This window comes from Hydra vulgaris, chromosome 02 (assembly GCF_038396675.1).
Source record: "Hydra vulgaris chromosome 02, alternate assembly HydraT2T_AEP".
Lineage (NCBI taxonomy): Eukaryota > Metazoa > Cnidaria > Hydrozoa > Anthoathecata > Hydridae > Hydra > Hydra vulgaris.
This window is the reverse complement of record NC_088921.1, coordinates 20,910,775-20,935,306: the sequence shown is the minus strand read 5'-3', so window position 1 is coordinate 20,935,306 and position 24,532 is coordinate 20,910,775. Positions and strand designations below refer to the sequence as shown.

The 24,532-nt window shown below is 36.3% G+C and overlaps 1 protein-coding gene, 1 non-coding gene and 10 pseudogenes across 2 annotated transcripts; all 12 read right to left on the bottom strand.

Annotated features, from left to right (window-relative positions):
* Positions 1 to 2,353: 2,353 nt before the first annotated feature.
* LOC136077303 (U2 spliceosomal RNA) lies at positions 2,354 to 2,563 on the bottom strand (annotated as a pseudogene).
* Positions 2,564 to 4,266: 1,703 nt separating this feature from the next.
* On the bottom strand, positions 4,267 to 4,404 carry LOC136077585 (U2 spliceosomal RNA; annotated as a pseudogene).
* A 174-nt stretch (positions 4,405 to 4,578) lies between these two features.
* LOC136077340 (U2 spliceosomal RNA) lies at positions 4,579 to 4,791 on the bottom strand (annotated as a pseudogene).
* Positions 4,792 to 10,611: 5,820 nt separating this feature from the next.
* Positions 10,612 to 10,822, bottom strand: LOC136077291 (U2 spliceosomal RNA; annotated as a pseudogene).
* Positions 10,823 to 11,222: 400 nt separating this feature from the next.
* Positions 11,223 to 13,004, bottom strand: LOC136075919 (flap endonuclease 1-like). Its single transcript, XM_065789365.1, has one exon. It carries the CDS (start codon positions 13,002 to 13,004, stop codon positions 11,223 to 11,225), a length of 1,782 nt encoding a protein of 593 aa, XP_065645437.1.
* Positions 13,005 to 13,242: 238 nt separating this feature from the next.
* Positions 13,243 to 13,377, bottom strand: LOC136077481 (U2 spliceosomal RNA; annotated as a pseudogene).
* Positions 13,378 to 13,551: 174 nt separating this feature from the next.
* LOC136077362 (U2 spliceosomal RNA) lies at positions 13,552 to 13,762 on the bottom strand (annotated as a pseudogene).
* A 1,378-nt stretch (positions 13,763 to 15,140) lies between these two features.
* Positions 15,141 to 15,332, bottom strand: LOC136077187 (U2 spliceosomal RNA). Its single transcript, XR_010636907.1, has one exon. It is a non-coding gene; the product is annotated as a U2 spliceosomal RNA (small nuclear RNA).
* A 1,260-nt stretch (positions 15,333 to 16,592) lies between these two features.
* On the bottom strand, positions 16,593 to 16,752 carry LOC136077543 (U2 spliceosomal RNA; annotated as a pseudogene).
* Positions 16,753 to 16,926: 174 nt separating this feature from the next.
* Positions 16,927 to 17,139, bottom strand: LOC124812934 (U2 spliceosomal RNA; annotated as a pseudogene).
* A 5,334-nt stretch (positions 17,140 to 22,473) lies between these two features.
* On the bottom strand, positions 22,474 to 22,650 carry LOC136077538 (U2 spliceosomal RNA; annotated as a pseudogene).
* Positions 22,651 to 22,824: 174 nt separating this feature from the next.
* LOC136077379 (U2 spliceosomal RNA) lies at positions 22,825 to 23,030 on the bottom strand (annotated as a pseudogene).
* Positions 23,031 to 24,532: the final 1,502 nt, after the last annotated feature.

Below are 24,532 nucleotides of genomic sequence, written 5' to 3'. Positions count from 1 at the left end.
ATTTCTTTCATTAATTTGGCTATATATTCTGTCGATCCTACTTTTGACAGACCCATCACTTTTTTCGTATGTGTATTCTGTTCCTTTAGGATTATTATATCTATAGAAATCTATTAACTCATATTTTTCTAGGATTGTTTTAAGATTTTGAGATCCTAAAGTATTATTTTTATTAAATTGGTCTCCGCCATACCTGTCAAGTGATGGTGCTTCAACCATGTTGAAGTCCCCCACCAGAAACAGGCTATCTGATGGTTTGACATGTTTTTCAACGATGAGATAGAAATTTTCTTTTTCTGATGGGTTGTTAGGACCGTAGATGTTGATTACTCTAATATTAGTATTGTTTATATGGATGTTTGTTGATATTATTCTTCCATTTTTATCTTGCTTAACTTGTTGAAAATTAGTATTATGTTTTGTGAGTATTGCAACACCACGTTCCTTATTTGTGCCATTATTCCATATTGATGAACCAGATGTTATTTTATTCCATTCTTTCGTCCATTTAGACATATTTTCTTGAGTGCAGTGAGTTTCTTGTATACATATAACATCACTGTCTGTATTCTTAAGAAAATTCATAACTTTCCAGCGTTTATTATTGTCATTTAGACCGTTTACATTGAAAGTGCAAATGTTAAAAGCCATTTTTACATCAATTGTTTTTGATTTTGTTTTATTTATTTGATTTTCACATTTTATATTTTTGTTTGGATTTTTGTTTTATATTTTTATTTGGTTTAAAGTTTTATATTTTTATTTGGTTTTTCAGTTTTATATTTTTATTTGGTTTTTCGTTTTATATTTTTGTTTGGTTTTTGTTTGGTATTTCTACCTGGTTTTTAACTTTATTTAAATTTTGTAAATATTTATATTTTATTTGGCTTTTGGATTCTCCTCTATACAGGTTCGTCATTATGTTGGTTCTTTTAGGGTCTGGAATTTTTATTTTTTCATCAGAAGGTTTTCTTTTTTTATTTTTATTATTATTTACTTCCGTAAATCCGTCATCAACAGAATCATCCTCCATTTCACAAGCGTCGCTTTGATTGATTTCTTTTATTATTTTTAATGAGCTTGTCTCGTTTTGTTTTATTTTTTTTTGATCTGGTGGGTTTTTAGAAACTTCGCCTATTTTCAATTTTGCTGGTTCTTCGGGACTCTTGGGTATTAATTCAGGTTCTTGTTGTTCAGGTTTGTCATTGGTTGTCCTTGTTTCTTTATGAAGCGGTTCTGCAGAGCTTGTTTCGGTTGGGGTTGTGATATTTATTTCTGCCTTTTCTTTGAAAGGCTGTCCTGTATAAATAGCTCTTACGTAATAGCCCCTTAATTTTATAAACCTTGGGATATCTTTATATAATTTATCCATAACAACCATTAGTGTCCCAGAAAAGTACAGCGTTCCTTTAGTTGGGGTTGCTTTCATATAAGGGTATGTTTTTAGATGTTTTCCGTACCCCTCTTCTTCAAGGTCTTTCCCAATCTGAGCCAGTTTAGCAGCTATTGGTAGGCCTAGTATTGACACGTAAACACGTGTGCTCGGCTCTCGTCTAGGAGTCGAATAAAAGAATCGCTGATGAAAGCCGTTGATGGTCAGACCTCTTTCTAGTAGCCTATTTTTGGCCTTATCAGTTTTCATTACTACCTCCAGAAGTTCTCCTTTTCTTAACAGTTGAGCTCCTTCAAGCTCTTCATCTAGGTTTTCTTTTTCAAGAGAACATAGAACATCACGAAGAGAAGTTTTTAACGAAAGCTTACATAAAAGTGTGTTGTCAAGCTTAAAGTAGTCTTTTGTTAATGTTTTTCCTTTTAAAGATGCAGCATGAGCATAGCTCCTTTCCTGCGTTATTATATTATTTATTTCCTCGTTAATCGGACCTAAGTCCACCGGGGAATCGTCATTAGGGTTTTCTATTTCAGATACATGGATTTCTTCCAAAGAATTATCCATCTACTAGGATTTTATTAATACCTTTGGAAATTAAAATTAAGAGCACAAGAACTCTCAATATACACTTTATCACTCAGTACGCCCCTCACACCACTTATAAGTCCTCAATACCCACTAAATCCTCAATACTCGCTAGTCTCACTATTAAAGGTCACAGGCTCGTCCAAATGCTAATAAATCGCAAGGTTACACCAAGAGATCTTAGCCATTAGGCCGAGAAGCGATAACTGAACACTGCAGACATAGTCGGACTGACGCCGTCTTCAACAATGTACTTGTGGTTTGAATTAGAACGTCTAATCATTTTCGTCGTCGTCATCATCAGCAGCATCATCAGCAGCAGCAGCTGAGACCATTAGCGATGTTAGACACTCTGAAAGTGAAGATATTTTCTTTTTTCCAATCTGGGCCGCGCTCAGCAGTAGTGCAAAGCCGAGGCAACCCGTGGTCAGGGCAAGGTAAACCTATGATCCCATGACCTAATGCCAAAAATCAGATTAATATATGAGCCGGACTGTGCCGGCGTACCAGATATTAAACTGATAAGAACAGATACTTTTTTTTTTTTTTTTTTTTAACTACCTACTAGTCCAAGGCGTTAGAAGGCAGTTTTAATTTTATATTTTTTGTTTATTATTTAAATTTTATGGTTTTATATTTTGTTTTTGTGTTTTATATTTTTATTTTTGTTTTCATTTTATTTTAGTTTTACTGAGTTATTAAGAGTTTAGAAAGTATCTCTAGGAGATGACTTAATAACAATTGTTACAGTTATTATTTTGTTTTATTATATTTGTAATACGTTTTGGAATAGTTTAATATATAATTAAAATAGGTTATAGTTTATTCAATCAGTTTTTGCCTTTTCTCTTTTTTTATTAGATTTAGTTGTAATTTATTCTGTCTTTCCTTTTGTTTTTTTTCGTGGTCTTTAATAAACATAGTAAATTCTTTTCTTCGTTGATCCCATTCCGCTTTTTTATGTGCTACGTATTTTTCTTCATCATCAGTTGAATAGTCTTCTTCGTAATAGTTTTTAAATTCTTTTTTATTATAAGAATACATTTCGCCTGAATCCATAGCTTTAAAAGAAATTGGCGTCAACATCCCTTTTCTTTGTTGCTTTTTTTCTAGTGCTTTGTAGTTACGACGCTCTGACTCGTACTCGTCCCACTCAGCCTTTTTATACCTCTTTAGTTTATTTAATTCTTCTTCGGAGCAGTTATATCTGTCAAAATTTTTAAAAGCTTTCCAGTTAAATTCTACTATTTCTAAATGGTTCATGTCCTCAAGTTCTTCAAGTATGGTAATTTCTCCTTCTTCTAAATCTTCTGTTGATATATTATCCATAACACCTCTTTCAGTTGTGATATTGTTTTCACTTTTAGTACTTTGAGGTGCTAAATCATTTGGATTTGCTACCTTTATTGGTTCCGCTGTTTCTATGTTTACAGTTGATTTTTCTTTATTAATTAATGTTTCATTTAGTTCTTTTTTCTCTATTTCAGGTCCGATTTTACTATCCGTTGATTCCTTCTCTACTCTATCAGTTAATGGTGTTTTTTGTGTTTCGTTTAGATTAGCTTTTGGTTGATCTTGTCCTGTATAGACGATTCTAAGATTATATCCCCTTAGTCTTAGGTTTCGAGGAATTGGTTTTAAGATGTTGTCAATAATGACAACTAAAATGCCAGAAAAGTACGGTGTTTTATTCTTTGGTGTTTTTTTAAACACTGGTCTTGTGTGAATATGTTTACCATAGCCTAAGTCTTCAAGCGCTTTCCCGACTGGAAACTCCTTTTTTTCTAGAGGTAATCCAATAACGGATACCGCAATACGTTTGCTAATATTTCGAGTTGGAGTTGAGTTATGAAAACGATGTATTACACCGTTAACACAAAGACCTTTATCTTGGAGCAACGATTTTGCTCTGTCGGATTTCATGACCAGCTCAATCATAGTTCCGTTACGAATAATCTGGAATCCCTCCAGATCATCATCTAGACCTGCATCTTCAATAGCCGACAGAATATCAAGCTCTGAACAATTTTGAGTCTTATGACACAAAAGAGTCCTACTTAAAACGCTGTACTTAATCGGTTGGTTCGATGATTTAATAGCTTGACAATAGCTTTTAGTGGTGGCAATACTGCCTATGTTGTCCGTATCAATTTCTAATGAATTTGTATCCATACTAGTAATACACTACGTGTACTAACTACTCTTTTTCCTCTCGGTCACTCAAAAACACTCTAATAGTTCACACAACCTTCAACAAACTAAAGTTGCCTTACAGGCAACCCGTTGTAGAGGTAGGGTAAACTTCTTAATAAACACTAAGAGGCACGTAGACCTCACCAAGAGCAATCACTAGCTCAATTAGATACCTTATGACTAAGAATCAAAAACACATACTACACTTGATCTTAGCCATTAGGCCGAGAAGCGATAACTGAACACTGCAGACATAGTCGGACTGACGCCGTCTTCAACAATGTACTTGTGGTTTGAATTAGAACGTCTAATCATTTTCGTCGTCGTCATCATCAGCAGCATCATCAGCAGCAGCAGCTGAGACCATTAGCGATGTTAGACACTCTGAAAGTGAAGATATTTTCTTTTTTCCAATCTGGGCCGCGCTCAGCAGTAGTGCAAAGCCGAGGCAACCCGTGGTCAGGGCAAGGTAAACCTATGATCCCATGACCTAATGCCAAAAATCAGATTAATATATGAGCCGGACTGTGCCGGCGTACCAGATATTAAACTGATAAGAACAGATAATTTTTTTTTTTTTTTTTTTTTTTTGTGATAATTACATATATTTCAATATAAAGTATATACAACAGGAGTATATTTACATGGTGGGGGGAAAAATCTTGTAAAATATTATGTATTTTATAAAGTTTCGTTTGATTTAAATTGTTAATTTTATGCTCTTTTTTTTTATTTATTTATTTATATTTTTGTTGTGGGTATTACTAAAACGAAAAGCGAAAATGAAAAAAAGCGAATAAAACAAATTCGAAATAATACCACAACAAATGTTAGGAGAGTATAAACAAAATAAAAGATATTGCCATTTAAAATATATATGTCTGGTTATTAACCCAGGCTGTTAAAAAAAATTCACACATCCATTAAAACCACCGGGTGTTGCAGGACATGTTCGTACATCGTGTGTTTATAATACATATTGCTGGCCATTAAGCCTGGCACTTAAAAAATATTGGCATGTCCGTCACACCGCAACGGCTGCTGGGGACATGCTTTTTCGTTTGGTTGATAATTAAAAAGAATTTACAAATCTACAGATTAATCAAAACATGGTTGAAATTTCTTCCTTAAACAAGGAACACAAGGTTTTGGGTATTCTTATCGCTTATCGCGCTGTTGATTGAAAACTGTTCATGAAACATTTCCACATTGTTTTGCCTTAAATATATGTTGTAATTTATCTTCCAGATGTTTCTAATTTCTTTTTTAATGACCTCTACAACTCTTGCAGAGGATATAATTTTGTTTTCTTTTAATTTCATGTTTCTCGCCCACCATAACTTTGAAGTTATTACGTGGGCCAGGGTTGAAGCTATTTTCGCAGTGTGGTCCTTCTTTGACAAGTGGTCTATATTTGTCAGAAAGACCGCACGAACTATGTTAAAGTTTTGCTCTGTTATGAGCTTTTCATAAACGCTTTTGAAAGCCTTCCATACCGAGCTAGCTTTCTTGCAGTGGATAAACGGGTCTAACGTGTTTTCCACTGCACCGCAGGTTTTGCAGTTAGCGTTTCCCCGTCCTCTGTTTTTCCTCCAACTCTGAATCTTTTCCAGAGTCGGAAGCGAGTTTGTTAGTATTCTCCAGAGGACGTTTTTGCTAGGTCCGCTGGCATAGGATTTAAAACTTCTCTCCCATATTTTTTTCCACGGAAGTGATTTTTGAAGCTTTGCATCCCATGCCATTTGTATTTTTTGGATGTGAATGTTTTCGCCAAATTTGCTGACAGTCGCATATATGTTTTTAGAGTTTTTAGTTTTTATTTCAAAAATTTTATCGTTGCTTTTAATTATCTCAACAACATCTTTGTAGTAAAAGGGAAGGTCATTAATTGATTTTGGAAAGTTGTTTCTGGTTAGAAACAACCATTGGGGGTATTTGGTTTTTGCTCTTCTAGTTAGGTGGTGGGCTAAATAGTAGTTTTGGATGAAACAAGACTCGTGAGAGTTTTCTTGTTCCTTTATTAAAAAAATATTTTTGGTTCGGAGGGCTAAGCACTGATTTTTGGTATCAAGGATGCCTAGTCCTCCTTTATCAATGGGTATATTTAAGATGTCTAATTTTAATGGTTGCGCGTAATCGCTTTGCCAGAGGTACGCGGATATTTCTTTTTTTATTTGTTTGGAAATTGCTTCGCTGATTGGGAAGCCGTTGGCCACGAACCATACCTTTGAGAGTGCAAGAGTGTTTACAAAAACACCCTTGCATCTCAAAGATATGTTCCGGTATTTGAAGCTTTTGATTTTTTTCCTAAAGCTTTCAACGGCTTTCTTCCAATTCACGCTAGCGGTGTAAGCTAGGTCGGTGTGGAAGGTTATTCCTAAAATTTTGATGCCGGTGGCGTTGCACCAGTTGATGTTGAAACATTTTTGTTTCAACACTCTGGCTGTGTTTTCGTAGTGGATGTGATTGAAGCCACCCAACGCCAGGCCTTTGGTTTTGTTTTTGTTTATGTTTGAGCCCGAGGCTTCCTCGAAGTCGTCTAGCGTTTTAAAAACGCATTCGATCGACATCGGGTTCCTCAGGAACATCGTGGTGTCATCTGCATATTGGGAGACTTTTAGTTTGTTTTTAGTTCCTGGAAGAGGAATGCCGTCCACATCAGGATTGTTTCTGATGTCTAGGGCCAGCGACTCCACAACCAGGCAGTAAAGCATAAGGGATATCGGGTCGCCTTGGCGAACTCCTCTGCTTATACTGAACGGCTTGCTCATGTAGCCGTTATTCAAAATAATAGATTGGGTATTTTTCATTGTTTGTTCAATGGCGCTAATAAATTTTTTGCCTAGATTGAACTTTTGAAGTGTTTTGACCAGGAAGCTCCTGTCGATTTTGTCGAAGGCTTTTTCCTGGTCAATTGTAATCAGGACACCATCGATGTTTTTCTCGTTAGTATATTGTATTAAATCTCTAACCAGACATATGTTGGAGAATATGTTTCTTCCCGGTACCGAGCACGTTTGCGACGGTCCGAGGATAGTATTGAGTACCTTTAAAAGCCTCAAGGCGAGGGCTTTTGTGGCTATTTTATAGTCCGCGCACAGCAGGGATATCGGTCGCCAGTTCTGCAGCGCAGTTAGGTCTCCCTCTTTAGGAAGAAGACTTATCAGCGCCGTTCTTTGGGACCATGACAGCTCGTTGTTTACTTCGAAGACGTTAGCGTTCATGAGAACGGTTAGTTCTTCTCCGTAAACATCCCAGCATTCTTGATAGAATTCTACTGGGAGGCCGTCTATCCCTGGTGTTTTGCCTTTGTTTAAAGACATGGCCGCGTTTAAAAGCTCCTCACTGCTAAACGGGATGTTTAAAAACGCATTTTGATTATCCGAGAGCGAACTCGTAATGTTTTTTAAAAATTGGTTTTGCTTTTCTGTATTCAGCTTTTTTGCTTTGTATAAGTTTTTGTAAAATTTTCTGATTGTTTCTATTATATGAACGGTGTCCGTTTGCATGACATCGCCATCTTTAATTTGGTTTATCACTTTTTTCTTTTGGTTATTTTTTTCCATATGAAAGAGAGCTTTGGAAGGTTTTTCGTCCTCCTCTGCCAGGGTTTGCTTCGTTCTGACGAAGATGCCACCGTCGCAGACGAGTTCTTGAAGCTCAGATTTTAGGTCTTCAATTGTTTCCAAGTCTCTTTCTGGTTTTTGGTTTTCAATTTCAATTTGTTTTCGAATGTTATTTTGTTTGCATTTTAGCTCGCGCTTTTTTCTTTTAGATGTTTCTATAGCAATCAACTTTATGCGGGATTTTGTAATATCCCACCATTGATTGCTATTGATGTAATTGTTTTTATTATTTTTTTCTTGTTCAAAATCGCTTTTCAATTTCGCTTTAAAAGCGTGGTCGCTTAATAGAGAAACATTTAGGTGCCAAAAGCCCGGGCCTCTCTCACTCTTGTTATCGAGTATAACAGTACAGCCGAAGGCTCTGTGATCACTCAGTATGTTCTCTATTATGGCGCATTCACAGTTCCTCGAGGTCGTCAAAGGAACATAGATTCTATCGATTCTACTTTTGAAACTTTTGTCTGGCTTTTCATAGGTAAAGTCAACTTTGTTTGGATTACTCTTGCGAAATACGTCAACTAAATCAAACTTTTCGCAAAAGTATCTCAAATTGACTCTACCCAGAGTATTATTTTTGTTAAAGAGATCCCCTCCCTCCCTGTCTAAATGGGGGTTTTCAACCATGTTAAAGTCACCCGCGAGGATCATATAATCCGATCCTCGCGCGTGCTTTTTAACCTGTTTAAAAAAGTTTTCCTTATGTTGCGGATCATTAGGTCCGTATATATTAATTATTCTTATTATTGTGTGTTTTAGAGAGAAATTGGCAGCAAGAATTCTCCCGCTGTCGTCTTGGCTAATTTCGTTAAATATATGTTCATTTTTAGATAGAATGGCAACACCCCGCTCTTTTTGGTTTCCGTTATTCCAAATAGAGCTACCATTTGTTTGGTGTTTCCATTCTAAACTCCATTTGTTGTTGCTTTCTTCGGTACTATGCGTTTCTTGCAAGCATATCACGTCATAGTCCGAATTATTGAGGAATCGAAATATTTTGTTACGTTTGGTCTCGGTTTGGAGACCATTCACGTTCAGCGTTAGAATTCTTACTTCCATTTTTCATGACAAAGTTTTTTTATAAGATTGAATTAAACAAAAGAAATTCTTATTAAAAATATAAAATCACACACTTAGGTTGGCTATTAATAAAAACAAATTTCGTGAAGAAGTAAATAAAATAAAAAATTAAAAGACTCTCACCGCAGCCCAAGCCGGTGCTTAACGTTTCCTTGAGCTGTTCTTCTCTTCGCTCTTGCTTCTCTATTCGCTTTTCGTTGTTTTTTTCTTTTTCGGTTTACTTCCTGGTATGCCCCTCCGTCATCGCCAGCTCCGTCTTCTTCGATATTCTCAGCTCCACTGCTTGGTGATTCGTCAGTCATACCTTGGTCGCTTTGGGTATCTTGGAAATCGGTGGGAAGGATTTCAGAGGACTCTTCTTTGGTTGGTGAAGAAGGTGGGTCAGGAGTAACTGTAGAGGTAACTATCGGTTGGGTGGTGCAGGGTGTTTCAGACGATAGAGGTGCTGTCTCGATATTTGTTGGTAGTCCGTCAACGATATGTTCGGCCGGAGTTGTGGTTATTTCTTGGGTCGGTTGATCTTTGTTCATTAAGGTTAAGGGCTGTGCTATTGTTGCTGTTGGAGATTGCCCAGTCTGGTTGTTGTGCTGAATTCTGACGTTGTAGCCGTCTATGTTCAGATGTGTTGGAATGGGTCCCGGCATGTCTTCCATCACCGCCACAAGGATTCCCGAGTAGTAGAGTAATCCACTCACGGGAGTTTTCCTCATGACAGGCTTTGTATACACATGCTTGCCATAACCCAATCGCTCAAGAGTTTTTCCGACGATCAAATTTTTATCCTCGATTGGAAGGCCAAACACAGATACATGGATTCTGGAGGTCGGCGCTCTTTCAGGATTTGATTTGTAGAAGGTGTGATGCAGACGGTTAACAACAAGTCCTCTCTCAATAAGAAGGTTCCTTGTTGTCTCCGTCCTCATGACAATCTCCAAAACAGTATTACCATGTATCAACTGCAGACCTTCCAGATCGGCTGCCATACCTTCATTTTCTAAGGCAAACAAAATTTCATTTATTGTAGTTTTTCTTTGCAGCCTGCATAAGAGTGTTTTAGGTAGAACCTTTTTCATTTCGGTAGTATAATTTGTTTTCGCGTCTTTAGTCGAAGATTTCGTTGCGCTAGCGTAACTTTTTTTTAAGATTGGTCCGTTAAGGTCCGCAGATATTGAATTTTTGGGCAGAGCTTCCGCCTGAATTGGTTTTGGAGTCTTCTCTCCGTCCGCCAAAACCACAATTTTGTCGAATGGTTTTGAATTTTTTGGCAGAGCTTTCGCCTGCATCCGTCGACGAATCTCCTCGTCCGAATCTTCCGCATCTTTGTCGTCGGAGCTGTATCCCATATTGACATCTTCAACTGTTATTTCGCCTTTCGCAACTTTTTCCATTTTGTCGAGTAGGTCTTTAGATTGCTCAATAAGAGTGAACTCCATTAAAAAACCAAAAAAAACAAGTAACTCCTTGATAATATTAAAAACACACTAAAACAATTTCCACTTTCTAAATCGCTGTCTCCGCTATAAAAAAGAACATATAGAGATCTTAGCCATTAGGCCGAGAAGCGATAACTGAACACTGCAGACATAGTCGGACTGACGCCGTCTTCAACAATGTACTTGTAATTTGAATTAGAACGTCTAATCATTTTCGTCGTCGTCATCATCAGCAGCATCATCAGCAGCAGCAGCTGAGACCATTAGCGATGTTAGACACTCTGAAAGTGAAGATATTTTCTTTTTTCCAATCTGGGCCGCGCTCAGCAGTAGTGCAAAGCCGAGGCAACCCGTGGTCAGGGCAAGGTAAACCTATGATCCCATGACCTAATGCCAAAAATCAGATTAATATATGAGCCGGACTGTGCCGGCGTACCAGATATTAAACTGATAAGAACAGATACTTTTTTTTTTTTTTTTTTTTTTTTTTTTTTTTTTTATATATACCAACAAGCTAGAGTGACCTGTTGCTGAAACCAGACTTACACAGGGCCCTAGATGGCAGTTTTTGTTTTATATTTTTTATTTATTTTTTTAGTTATATGTTTTATATTTTGTTTTCTAGTTTCATTTTTTATATTTTTGTTTTTTGTTTTAGTGTTTTGTATTTTTAGTTTAATTTGGATTTTTAAGTTTCGTATTTTTGTCTCTCAAGTCCTATTTGAGTAGTTTTTTAATGTGACTCTTTAATACATAAGACTTTTGTTTTTAAATAGTAATGGATGTCTTATTATGGTTTAATCGTATTTTTTTTTTTTATTTTTTTTTTATTTTTTTATTTTTTTTTTTGATATACTTTTGTTTCTGTTTTTACATTTTTTGGTTGGTAAAATAACTTTGTGTGCTGTTCAAAGATTTTTAACTTTCAGCTTGTGGTGTTAGTTTTGCTTTTTTAGATTGGTAGATTTGTTTTTTAATTGCACGCTCTTCTTGTTTTTTTTCATGGTCAGGTTGAAACTGTGAATATTCCTTTCTCCTTTGATCCCACTCCGCTTTTCTACAGGCTATATATCTATTTCTTAAGGTTTCATCCTCAGTGTTTCTATTAACGTTTTTGAATTCTTTCATGTTGTATGAATACATATCACCTGAATCCATTTGCTGAAATGCAATTGGAATAAGTTGATCAGTTCTTTTTTCAAATGATTTGTACATGCCTACAGCTCTTTCATATTGTACCCATTCATATTTTTTATACACTTTAAATTTTTTCAGTTCTTCTTCACTGCAGTTCAGTCTATCAAATTTCTTAAAATGTTTCCAATTATAATCCACTTTGTCTAAGTGGTACAATTTTAAAAATTCATCAGGCACTTCACATTCGTCCTCACTACTTTCATTATTGCTATTATTATCATTACAATCATGGTCGTCTTGACTATCAGCATTAACTTTACTATTATTATCATCTTTACTATCATCTTTATCTTTACTATCGTTATCATCTTTACTATTATCTTTATCCTTACTAGGATTGCCATCTTTCCTATCATCGTCATCTTTACTACCATCGCCATCACTATTTTCATCGTTATCCTTACTATCATCATTATCTTTACTTTCATTGCCATTTTTACTATCATCGTCATCATTTTTTCCATCGTCATCTTTACTATCATCTTTACCTTTATAATCATTCCTATCTTTACTATCATCGCCATCATTACTATTATCATCATCTTCATTATCATCCTTGAGACTATCCTCTTCTTCACTATCCTGTTCGTTTATTTTATCTGCTACCTTTTTGACTTCGTTGGTTTTACTTGTAACCAAATCGTTCGTTGTTCTTCTTTCGAGATTTGTTTTCAGTTGGGATTCTGTAGCCGTTTCTAATGTTTGTGTTTGTACTTTCTCTTTATATTTATTTACTTCGTTTTCTATTACCGTGCTTTCATTTATTATAATGTGATTTGGATTTTCAATTTCAACATAAGTTGTGTCCAAGCGATTATTATTAGATGGTTTGTTATAATCGTTTGGATCTTTTTGTTGGTTAGTTGTATATTTTTTTTGTGGTCTTCCCACATCTTCTTGACCGTTGTAAATTGCCCTAACTTCATAACCATTTAAGTTAATGAATCTAGGGATTGGCTTTTGAAGGTTGTCCATAATCACGACTATAATACCGGAATAATATGGCGTTTTGTTTTTAGGTGTACTTCTTAGTAAAGGCTTAGTTCGTAAGTGCCTTCCATATCCCAGCTCCTCGAGGTACTTCCCAGCTGGAAAATTGCTTTCTTCTATTGGCAAACCTAGTATTGATATTGTCACTCTTTTGTTGATATTCCTGTTTGGGGTAGAGGGGTAGAAAGGATGTTTTACACCATTGATATTGATACCTTTTTCAAGAATTGTATGTTTAATTAAATCATTTTTCATAACAATTTCGATAACTGAGCCATTTCTAATTTGTTGATAACCAAATAGATATTTGTCATATCCTGCCTCTTCAATAGCTAATAGAAAATCGTTGTCACTAACTTTAGTTTGGACTTTACACAAAAGGGTATTTTTAAGGGATTTGTGGTCGTTAATGTAGTTGTTGTTTGTTGTAACTTGGGCATAGGTTTTACAAGCAGCCTGTGCATTAACAATAGTTTGGGCTGTAGCAGCACCAATATCAGTAACTACCTCCATGGACGTTTTTGGGTCGATTTGTAACATGGTAAATAGTACTAACTATATAATACACTCTTAACTACTCGGACGCTCTGAGGCCAGTAGACCTCTAATGAGGTCTAATCAACCTCTTTAAACTCACACTCTCTTTAACTCACTGAGATCTACGATCTCTACAATCTCTCAGTCACTCAATACACTAAATAAAGGAACCAGTACACTCTTATATCACTCGTCCTTGCAACCCGTGGAAGGCGCAAGGTAATACTCACTAAACACTCAGAAGGCCAGTAGACCTTCTATATACTAGTTAGGATCACTAGCTCGCCTAATTAAACTAAGATAAGAACAGATACTACACTTGATCTTAGCCATTAGGCCGAGAAGCGATAACTGAACACTGCAGACATAGTCGGACTGACGCCGTCTTCAACAATGTACTTGTGGTTTGAATTAGAACGTCTAATCATTTTCGTCGTCGTCATCATCAGCAGCATCATCAGCAGCAGCAGCTGAGACCATTAGCGATGTTAGACACTCTGAAAGTGAAGATATTTTCTTTTTTCCAATCTGGGCCGCGCTCAGCAGTAGTGCAAAGCCGAGGCAACCCGTGGTCAGGGCAAGGTAAACCAATGATCCCATGACCTAATGCCAAAAATCAGATTAATATATGAGCCGGACTGTGCCGGCGTACCAGATATTAAACTGATAAGAACAGATACTTTTTTTTTTTTTTTCTTTTTAACTACCTACTAGTCCAAGGCGTTAGAAGGCAGTTTTAATTTTATATTTTTTGTTTATTATTTAAATTTTATGGTTTTATATTTTGTTTTTGTGTTTTATATTTTTATTTTTGTTTTCATTTTATTTTAGTTTTACTGAGTTATTAAGAGTTTAGAAAGTATCTCTAGGAGATGACTTAATAACAATTGTTACAGTTATTATTTTGTTTTATCAATTTGTAATACGTTTTGGAATAGTTTAATATATAATTAAAATAGGTTATAGTTTATTCAATCAGTTTTTGCCTTTTTTCTTTTTTTATTAGATTTAGTTGTAATTTATTCTGTCTTTCCTTTTGTTTTTTTTCGTGGTCTTTAATAAACATAGTAAATTCTTTTCTTCGTTGATCCCATTCCGCTTTTTTATGTGCTACGTATTTTTCTTCATCATCAGTTGAATAGTCTTCTTCGTAATAGTTTTTAAATTCTTTTTTATTATAAGAATACATTTCGCCTGAATCCATAGCTTTAAAAGAAATTGGCGTCAACATCCCTTTTCTTTGTTGCTTTTTTTCTAGTGCTCTGTAGTTACGACGCTCTGACTCGTACTCGTCCCACTCAGCCTTTTTATACCTCTTTAGTTTATTTAATTCCTCTTCGGAGCAGTTATATCTGTCAAAATTTTTAAAAGCTTTCCAGTTAAATTCTACTATTTCTAAATGGTTCATGTCCTCAAGTTCTTCAAGTATGGTAATTTCTCCTTCTTCTAAATCTTCTGTTGATATATTATCCATAACACCTCTTTCAGTTGTGATATTGTTTTCACTTTTAGTACTTTGAGGTGCTAAATCATTTGGATTTGCTACCTTTATTGGTTCCGCTGTTTCTATGTTTACAGTTGATTTTTCTTCATTAATTAATGTTTAATTTAGTTCTTTTTTCTCTATTTTAGGTCCGATTTTACTATCCGTTGATTCCTTCTCTACTCTATCAGTTAATGGTGTTTTTTGTGTTTCTATTTCGTTTAGATTAGCTTTTGGTTGATCTTGTCCTGTATAGACGATTCTAAGATTATATCCCCTTAGTCTTAGGTTTCGAGGAATTGGTTTTAAGATGTTGTCAATAATGACAACTAAAATGCCAGAAAAGTACGGTGTTTTATTCTTTGGTGTTTTTTTAAACACTGATCTTGTGTGAATATGTTTACCATAGCCTAAGTCTTCAAGCGCTTTCCCGACTGGAAACTCCTTTTTTTCTAGAGGTAACACTGCAGACGTAGTCGGACTGACGCCGTCGTCAACAATGTACTTGTGGTTTGAATTAGAACGTCTAATCATTTTCGTCGTCGTCATCATCAGCAGCATCATCAGCAGCAGCAGCTGAGACCATTAGCGATGTTAGACACTCTGAAAGTGAAGATATTTTCTTTTTTCCAATCTGGGCCGCGCTCAGCAGTAGTGCAAAGCCGAGGCAACCCGTGGTCAGGGCAAGGTAAACCTATGATCCCATGACCTAATGCCAAAAATCAGATTAATATATGAGCCGGACTGTGCCGGCGTACCAGATATTAAACTGATAAGAACAGATACTACACTTGATCTTAGCCATTAGGCCGAGAAGCGATAACTGAACACTACTATCATTGTCATCTCTACTGTCACCGTCATCACTACTATCATATTCATCATTACTATTATCGTCATCTCCTTTATCATTCTTAACACTATCCTCTTTTTTACTATCCTGTTTGTTATCTCCATTTGCTACCTTTTTGTTTTCATTGGTTTTAATGCTATCATTTTCGTTCATTATTATACTTTCGGGGGTTGTTTTCAGTTGGGATTCTATGGCTGTTTCTAATGGTTGTGCTTGTTCTTTCTCTTTATATTCCTTTACTTCGTTTATTTTATCCATGCTTTCGGTTATTTTAACATGATTTTCATTTTGTATTTGCATCAAAGCTGTGTCTAAGGGACTATTACTAGTTGGTTTGTTACATTCGTTTTGTTCATTTTGCTGATTTGTCGTATAATTTTTATGTGGTCCTCCAACATCTTCTTGTCCGTTATAAATTGCCCTAACTTCATATCCATTTAAATTAATGAATCTAGGGATTGGCTTTTGAAGGTTGTCCATAATCACAACTATAATACCGGAGTAATATGGGGTTTTGTTTTTAGGTGTACTTCTAAATAAAGGTTTAGTACGTAGGTGCTTTCCATATCCCAGCTCTTCAAGATACTTTCCAGCTGGGAAACTGCTTTTTTCAATTGGTAGACCGAGTATTGAAATCGTCACTCTTTTACTTATATTTCTACTTGGAGTGGAAGTGTAAAATTGATGGTGTATGCCGTTTATTTTTAGACCTTTTTCAAGAATTTTATGTTTGGCTAAATCATTTTTCATTACAATCTCAATAAACGAGCCATTACGAAATTGTTGGTACCCAAATAGGTGTTTATCGTATCCGGCCTCTTCAATAGCTAATAAAAACTCGTTGTCACTGATTTTAGTATTGACTTTACACAGAATGGTATTTTTAAGGGAATTATACTCGTTTATAGAGTTGTTGTTTGTTGTAACTTGTGCATAGGTTCTATGATGAGCCTGTGCATAAGCATTAGTATGGGCTGTAGCAGCACCATTATCAGTAACTACTTCCATGGACGTTTTTGGGTCGATTTGTAACATGGTAAATAGTACTAACTATATATAATACACCCTTAGCCACTCGGACGCTCTGAGGCCAGTAGACCTCTAGGGAGGTCTAACTAACCTCTTTATACTAACACACACTCTTTTAAACACACTGGGATCTACGATCCTTATAGCCTCTCAGTCACTCAATACTCTGAAAAAAAACAAATTACACTCTTATATCACTTTTCCTTGCAACCCGTGGAAGGGGCAAGGTAATACTCACTAAACACTAAGAAGGCCAGTAGACCTTCTTTATACTAGTTAGGATCACAAGCTCGCCTAAATAAACTAAGAATCAAGAACAGATACTACACTTGATCTTGGCCATTAGGCCGAGAAGCGATAACTGAACACTGCAGACATAGTCGGACTGACGCCGTCTTCAACAATGTACTTGTGGTTTGAATTAGAACGTCTAATCATTTTCGTCGTCGTCATCATCAGCAGCATCATCAGCAGCAGCAGCTGAGACCATTAGCGATGTTAGACACTCTGAAAGTGAAGATATTTTCTTTTTTCCAATCTGGGCCGCGCTCAGCAGTAGTGCAAAGCCGAGGCAACCCGTGGTCAGGGCAAGGTAAACCTATGATCCCATGACCTAATGCCAAAAATCAGATTAATATATGAGCCGGACTGTGCCGGCGTACCAGATATTAAACTGATAAGAACAGATATTTTTTTTTTTTTTTTTTTTTTTTTAACATAATTACATATATTTCATTAATAAATATATACATCAGGGGACTATTTACAATAAGGGGAGGAAAGATTTTTAATGATTTCATATATCCTTTCTTTGCTTTTCTAAGACAGTATTTTGTTTCTTTTTTATTTATTTAGAGAAGTTTAGCAAAAATCTATTTATTTATTTAAAACTGTTGTGGTTATAGAAAAAAAACGAAAATCGAAAAGTCGAAAAACGAAAAAACAAATCGAATTAAAACCACAACAGGATTCTAATACAAGTTAATAGAACAAAATATTCACGAGTTTAAAATAAATATGCCTGGCTATTACCCCAGGCTGTTATAAAAAATTCACACATCCATCATTGCCACCGGGCTTTGCAGGACATGTTCGTAGTTTTCTTGTTTAAAATATATAGTGCTGGCCATTAAGCCTCGCATTTATAAAATATACGCATGTCCGTCGCACCCACAGGGGCTGCTGGGGACATGCTTATCGTTTATAAATAAAAATAATGTTACTTGTTTGGTTGAAAACCGACAATTATAAGAGAAGAGTTAGATTTGGATTATTTTTATCGCTAATTGCATTGTTTATAGAAAACATGTCGTGGAATTTTTCCACGTTGTTTTCTCTTAAGTATTTGTTATAGTTTATTTTCCATATATTTCTAATATCTTTTTTGATCCTCTCTGCAATTCTTGCCGAGGGTATATTTTTGTTTTCCTTAAGTTTCATGTTTCTGGCCCACCATAACCGCGACGTTATTAAGTGAGCCAGAGTCATTGCTATTTTCGCAGTGTAGTCTTTCTTTGACAAGTGCTCGATGTTTGTTAGAAAGATCGCATGGACAGTATTAAATTTTTTTGTTGGTAAAAGTGTTTCGTACGTTGGTATAAAAGCCTTCCACACAGACCTAGCCTTTTTGCAGTTGATAGAAGGGTGCATTGTTTTTTCTACTGCGCTGCAGGATTTACAATTATTGTTTCCGTGGCCTCTGTTTTTCCTCCAACTCTGAATTTTTTCAAGAGTCGGAAGTGAGTTAGTTAAGGCTCTCCAGAGGGTGTTTTTGCTGGGTCCGATGGCGTGAGATACAAAGCTTTTCTCCCATAATTTTTGCCATGGAAGATTTTTTTGTAGCATTGTATCCCATGCCCTTTGTATTTTTATTAAATTGAAGTTTTCGTCAGCTTTGGTGAGAAACGCGCGGATATTTTTTGCGCTTTTAGGTTTAATTTCTAAAATTTTGTCATCGCACTTAATGTTCTTAATGACGTCTTTATAGTAAAATGGGGGTTCGTTTAGCGATTTGGGGAAGTTGTTTCTTGTAAGAAACAACCATTGCGGGTAGTTTGTTCGCGCGTGTTTTGCTAGATGGTGCGCCAAATAATAGTTTTGAATAAAGCATGACTCGTGATTGTTTTCTTGCTCCTTTATTTGGAGTATATGTTTTGTTCGGAGGGCTAAACCTTGCTTTTTTGTGTCAAGAATGCCCAGTCCTCCTTTATTTATTGGTAGGTTTAAGATATCGCTTTTTATGGGCTGCGCGTATTCGCTCTGCCATAAGTACGCTGATATTTCTTTTTTGATTTGCTTAGCGGTAAATTCGTTAATTGGAAAGCCGTTGGCCACGAACCACACCTTAGAGAGTGCAAGAGTATTAACAAAAATACCCTTGCACCTCAGAGATATGTTTCGGTATCTAAAACTTTTGATTTTTTTTCTAAAGTTTTCAACGGCTTTCTTCCAATTTGCGCTAGCGGTGTAGGCTAGGTCGATGTGGAAGGTAATACCTAAAATTTTAATACCTGAGGCGTTGCACCAGTTAATATTAAACAGCTTTTGGTTTAGTATTCTGGTCGTGTTTTCAAAGTATATGTGGTTAAATCCACCTAACGCCAGACCTTTGGTTTTGCTCTTGTTAATATTTGATCCTGAGGCTTCCTCGAAATCGTCTAGCGTTTTGAAAACGCTTTGGATCGATTTCGGGTTCCTCAGGAATATTGTGGTGTCGTCGGCGTACTGCATTACTTTTAAATTGTTTTTTGTGCCAGGCAGGGGAATGCCATCTATGTCAGGGTTGTTTCTGACTTCTAGAGCGAGGGTTTCCACTGCCAGGCAATAAAGCATGAGTGAAATAGGATCGCCTTGACGAACACCTCTTTTTACATTAAAAGGTTTACTCATGTATCCGTTGTTAATTATTATTGATTTAGAATTTTTCATTGTTTGCATAATTGCTGTTATAAATTTTTCACCTAAGTTGAATTTTTTTAGAGTTACAAACAAAAAATTTCTGTCAATTTTATCTAATGCTTTTTCCTGGTCGATTGTAATCAGTACACTATCTAAGTTCTTTTCGTTAGTGTACTGTATTAGGTCTCTGACCAGGAAAATGTTGGAGAAAATATTTCTTCCCGGTACCGAGCAAGTTTCCGACGGTCCGAGAATTTTATCTAGTACCTTAGACAATCTCAAGGCGAGGGCTTTAGTGATTATTTTATAATCCGCGCACAGCAGGGATATTGGTCTCCAGTTTTGCAGCGCCGTCAGGTCACCCTCTTTTGGAAGGAGACTAATCAGCGCCGTTCTCTGCGACCACGACAGCTCGTTATTTGCATCGAAGACATTACCGTTCATAAGATTGGTAAGTTCTTCTCCGTAAATATCCCAGCATTCTTGATAGAATTCTGCCGGGAAGCCGTCTATCCCTGGTGTTTTGCCTTTGTTTAGCGACATTGCAGCGTTATAAAGCTCCTCGCTGCTAAAGGGAATATTTAAAGACGCGTTTTGGTCATCCGTAAGGGATGTTTTTATATTTGCTACAAATTTGCTTTGTTTTTCTTTATTGAGATTTTTTGTTTCGTAAAGGTTTTTATAGAAATTTCTAATTGTTTTTAATACTTTGACGGTCTCCGTGTGAACGGTGTCACCGTCTTTTATTTCTCTTATAATTTTTTTCTTTTGGTTATTCTTTTCCATATGAAAGAGAGCCTTGGAAGGTTTTTCGCCCTCCTCTGCAAGGGTTTGTTTAGTTCTTACGAACACGCCACTGTCGCAGAGGAGTTCTTGAAGCTCTGATCTCAGATCCTCAAGCTTTTCCAAGTCTCTCATTTGTTTTTGGTTTTCCTCATCGATTTGTTTTTGTAAAGATTTCTGTTTTAGCTTTATTTCGCGCTTTTTGGATTTTGACGCCTCAATAGCAATCAATTTTATGCGGGATTTTGTGATGTCCCACCATTGATTGCTACTGGGGTAACTATGTTTCTTAGTTTTTGCCAATTCAAAATCCTTTTTTAGTTTAGCTTTAAAGGCGCAATCGCTTAATAGACTAACATTTAGGTGCCAGTAGCCCGGGCCTCTCTCATTCACCTTCTCAAGTTTTAGAGTACAGCCGAAGGCTTTATGGTCACTTACTTTGTTTTCTATTAAAGCGCATTCGCAATTTCTTGAGATTGTCAAAGGTACATAAATTCTGTCTATCCTGCTTTTGAAAGTTTTGTCCTGTTTTTCATAGGTGAAATCACTTTTACTGGGGTTTATATATCTATAAATATCAACCAACTCGAACTTTTGGCAAAAAAAATTCAAGTTGGCTTTGCCTAAAGTATTGCTTTTATTATGCAGATCACCCCCTTCTCTGTCTAACAGAGGGTTTTTAACCATATTAAAATCTCCTGTAAGGATCATATATTCTGATCCGCGCGCATGTTTTCTTATTTGCTTAAAAAAGTTTTCTTTTTGTTGTGGGTCATTTGGCCCGTATATATTAATTACTCTTAGATTACAATTTTTAATAGTAAAATTGGCTGCAAGAATTCTCCCACAGTCGTCTTGTGTGACTTCATTAAAAACAGTGCATTCTTTTGTTAGAATGGAGACACCTCGCTCTCTATGGTTTCCATTATTCCATAGGGAGCTCCCGTTAGTTTGGTGTTTCCATTCATTTATCCAATTGGTGTTATTTTCTGCGGAACTATGCGTTTCTTGCAAGCATATTACGTCATAGTCCGAATATTTAAGAAATTGAAATATTTTGTTCCTTTTCGTCTCAGTTTGGAGACCATTTACATTTAAGGTCAGATTTCTTACATCCATTTATAATCAAAATTAAAAAGTGAAAGAAAGGTAGAAATTAGTTTAAAAATGCGCGCATTTGTTCAAAATATATAGTTAAACGACAGATAAATATAAAAAAAAAATATTACCGTTATTATGTTCAGTCTTTTGTTGATCTTTTGATGTTCTTGTTTTTTTGATTGTTCGACGCAGTTTTTCTTTTTTTCTGTAATTTAATATCTTGCTGGTCGTCTTCCATTTGGGAATCTTCGTTTTCTTCTTCCGCGATGTTCTTCATTTCACTGTCTGTATGTATTTCGATAGTATGGTTTTCATTGGTAATAGGGTTTAATTTCGTTAAATCATTTTCTATTTGGTTCGAGGTTTCATTTATTGGATTTAGTAGAGGTTGTTCAATGGTGGTTTTTGCGGTTTCATTAGTTGGTTCGGTTGTATCAAGTATTGGCTGTTCAATTAAAGGTATCAGTTGTTCAGATGTATTAACCATAGGTTGAATAGAACTTTGGCTTTCGGAGGTTGTTGGTGGAGCTTGCGGATTATCTTTTGGTGTAGGGTTTACATTTTCTTGAAGGGGTATTTGGGCAGACTTAGGTTGTACAGGTGGTGATGACGGTTGACCGTTGTGCTTTGTTCTGATCGGATATCCCATTACGTTCATGCTGACCGGCGTCGGGCAAGGCATGTTTTTTATAACCGCCACGAGAATACCTGTATAGTATTCCGTTCCGCTAACAGGTGTTTTTCTCATGACAGGTTTTGTGTAAACATGCCTGCCATAGCCCAACTGTTCAAGAACGGTGCCAATCTTTAGATTTTTATGCTCAATCGGTAGGCCGAACACAGAAACGTGAGTGACTTCGCTCGGCTCCCGATCGGGGTTTGATTGTTGGAAAATATGATGAAGGCCGCACACATTGAGTCCCCTCTCTAACAAAAGGTTTTTCGCAGTGTCCGTCTTCATCACAATCTCCAAAAGGGTGTTTCCACGGATTAGTTGAACTCCTTCGAGTTCACGTGCCAAGTTAACAGCTTCAAGAGCAATAATGATTTGGTCAATATCAATACGCTTTCGCAGTCTAGCAATTAAGGTTTTCGGGAGGTTCTTCTTGTAAGCGCATTGGGTGGTTACGTTAGCGTAGGTTTTTTTGATAATTTTGGGTAGGGCTTCTGCGTCCCTTAAATCTTGGTTCCTCTTTCGGTCCGATTTGTTTTCGGATTCGTCGTCGGTGCTGTAGGGTGAGAGAATTGATAAGATTTCATCGCCATTTCCATTTGCTGTTTTCTTCATTCTTTCGATAAGACAATCAGCGGTACTTTTGATGTTTGAGACCGTTTCTTTAAAAAAGCCAATAATCACAAAACTCCTAATTAAACCACTAAAAAAAAATAACTTTATCCACTTTTAAAATCGCTGTCTCGGCTAAAATCACGAACAGATACTACACTTGATCTTAGCCATTAGGCCGAGAAGCGATAACTGAACACTGCAGACATAGTCGGACTGACGCCGTCTTCAACAATGTACTTGTGGTTTGAATTAGAACGTCTAATCATTTTCGTCGTCGTCATCATCAGCAGCATCATCAGCAGCAGCAGCTGAGACCATTAGCGATGTTAGACACTCTGAAAGTGAAGATATTTTCTTTTTTCCAATCTGGGCCGCGCTCAGCAGTAGTGCAAAGCCGAGGCAACCCGTGGTCAGGGCAAGGTAAACCTATGATCCCATGACCTAATACCAAAAATCAGAATAATATATGAGCCGGACTGTGCCGGCGTACCAGATATTAAACTGATAAGAACAGATTTTTTTTTTTTTTTTTTTTAACATAATTACATATATTTCATTAATAAATATTTACAACAGGGGACAATATACAATGAGGGGGGGGGGGGATTTTTTTATAAATATTATTTATTTTTCCTTTGCTTTTCTAAGACAGTATTTTGCTTCTGTTTTTTATTTTTTATTTTTATTTAAAACTATTGTGGCTCTAGGAAACAAAACGAAAATCGAAAAGTCGAAAAACGAAAAAAAATCGAAATTAAACCACAACAGGTTTTTTAAAGAAATTTTAAAGAATAAAATATTTCCGAGTTTAAAATATATATGCCTGGCTATTACCCTAGGCTGTTATAAAAAATACACACATCCATCATTGCCACCAAGCTTTGCAGGACATGTTCGTGATTATTCCGTGAGGTTTAAAATATATTGTGCTGGCCATTAAGCCTCGCATTTATAAAATATACGCATGTCCGTCGCACCCACAGGGGCTGCTGGGGATATGCTTTTTCGTAAGAAAAAAAAAAAATATACTTATTTAAAACATGGTTGAAAACCCTTTTTCTATAACAAGAAATTAAAATTTCCGTTATTTTTTTCACTGATGGCACCGTTTATTGAAAATATTTCGTGGAATTTTTCCACATTATTTTCTCTTAGGTGTTTGTTGTATATTGTTTTCCATATAGCTTTAATTTCGGCTTTTATACCCTCTACAATTCTTGCAGAGGGTATAACTTTGTTCTCTTTAACCTTCATGTTTCTTGCCCACCATAACCGTGAAGTTATTACGTGGGCAAGAGTGGTTGCAATTTTTGCGGTGTTGTCTTTCTTTGGCAAATGTTCCGTATTTGTTTGAAAGACAGCCCGAACAATGTTAAAATTTTCTTGTGGAATTAGTTTTTCATATGTGTTTTTGAAAGCCTTCCACACTGATCGAGCTTTCTTGCAGTGGATAAAAGGGTGACGTGTGTTTTCGAGTGATCCGCATGTTTTACAGTTTGCGTTACCGCGCCCTCTGTTTTTCCTCCAACTCTGTAATTTTTCCAGAGTTGGGAGTGAGTTCGTTAGTGCTCTCCAGAGGGTGTTTTTATTAGGGCCACTGGCATAGGACACGAAACTTCGTTCCCATATTTTTTTCCATGGAAGAGCTTTTTGAAGTTTTGTATCCCATGCAGTTTGGATTTTCAGCAAGTTTGGGTTTTTATTTGCTTTAGCGAGATGCGCGCGAAAATTTTTGGCGCTTTTACATTTAATTTCAAGGATTTGCTCGTTCGCTTTAATTGTTTCAATCACGTCTTTATAGTAAAAAGGAATTTCGCCTATTGCTTTTGGGAAGTTGTTACTTGTGAGGAACAACCATTGTGGGCATTTGATTCGCGCGTGTTTCGTCAGATGATGCGCCAGATAGTATTTTTGGATGAAACAAGACTCGTGGCAGTTTTCTTGTTCTTTAATTTTGAATAAGTGTTTTGTTCGCAGGGCTAGGCATTGCATTTTAGTGTCAAGGATGCCTAGTCCTCCTTTATCAATTGGTAAATTTAAAATGTCGCTTTTGATGGGTTGCGCGTATT

Excerpts from the sequence above, each read along its gene's own strand:
- LOC136075919 (XM_065789365.1), bottom strand. The coding sequence starts at position 13,004 with ATGGAGGTAGTTACTGATATTGGTGCTGCTACAGCCCAAACTATTGTT.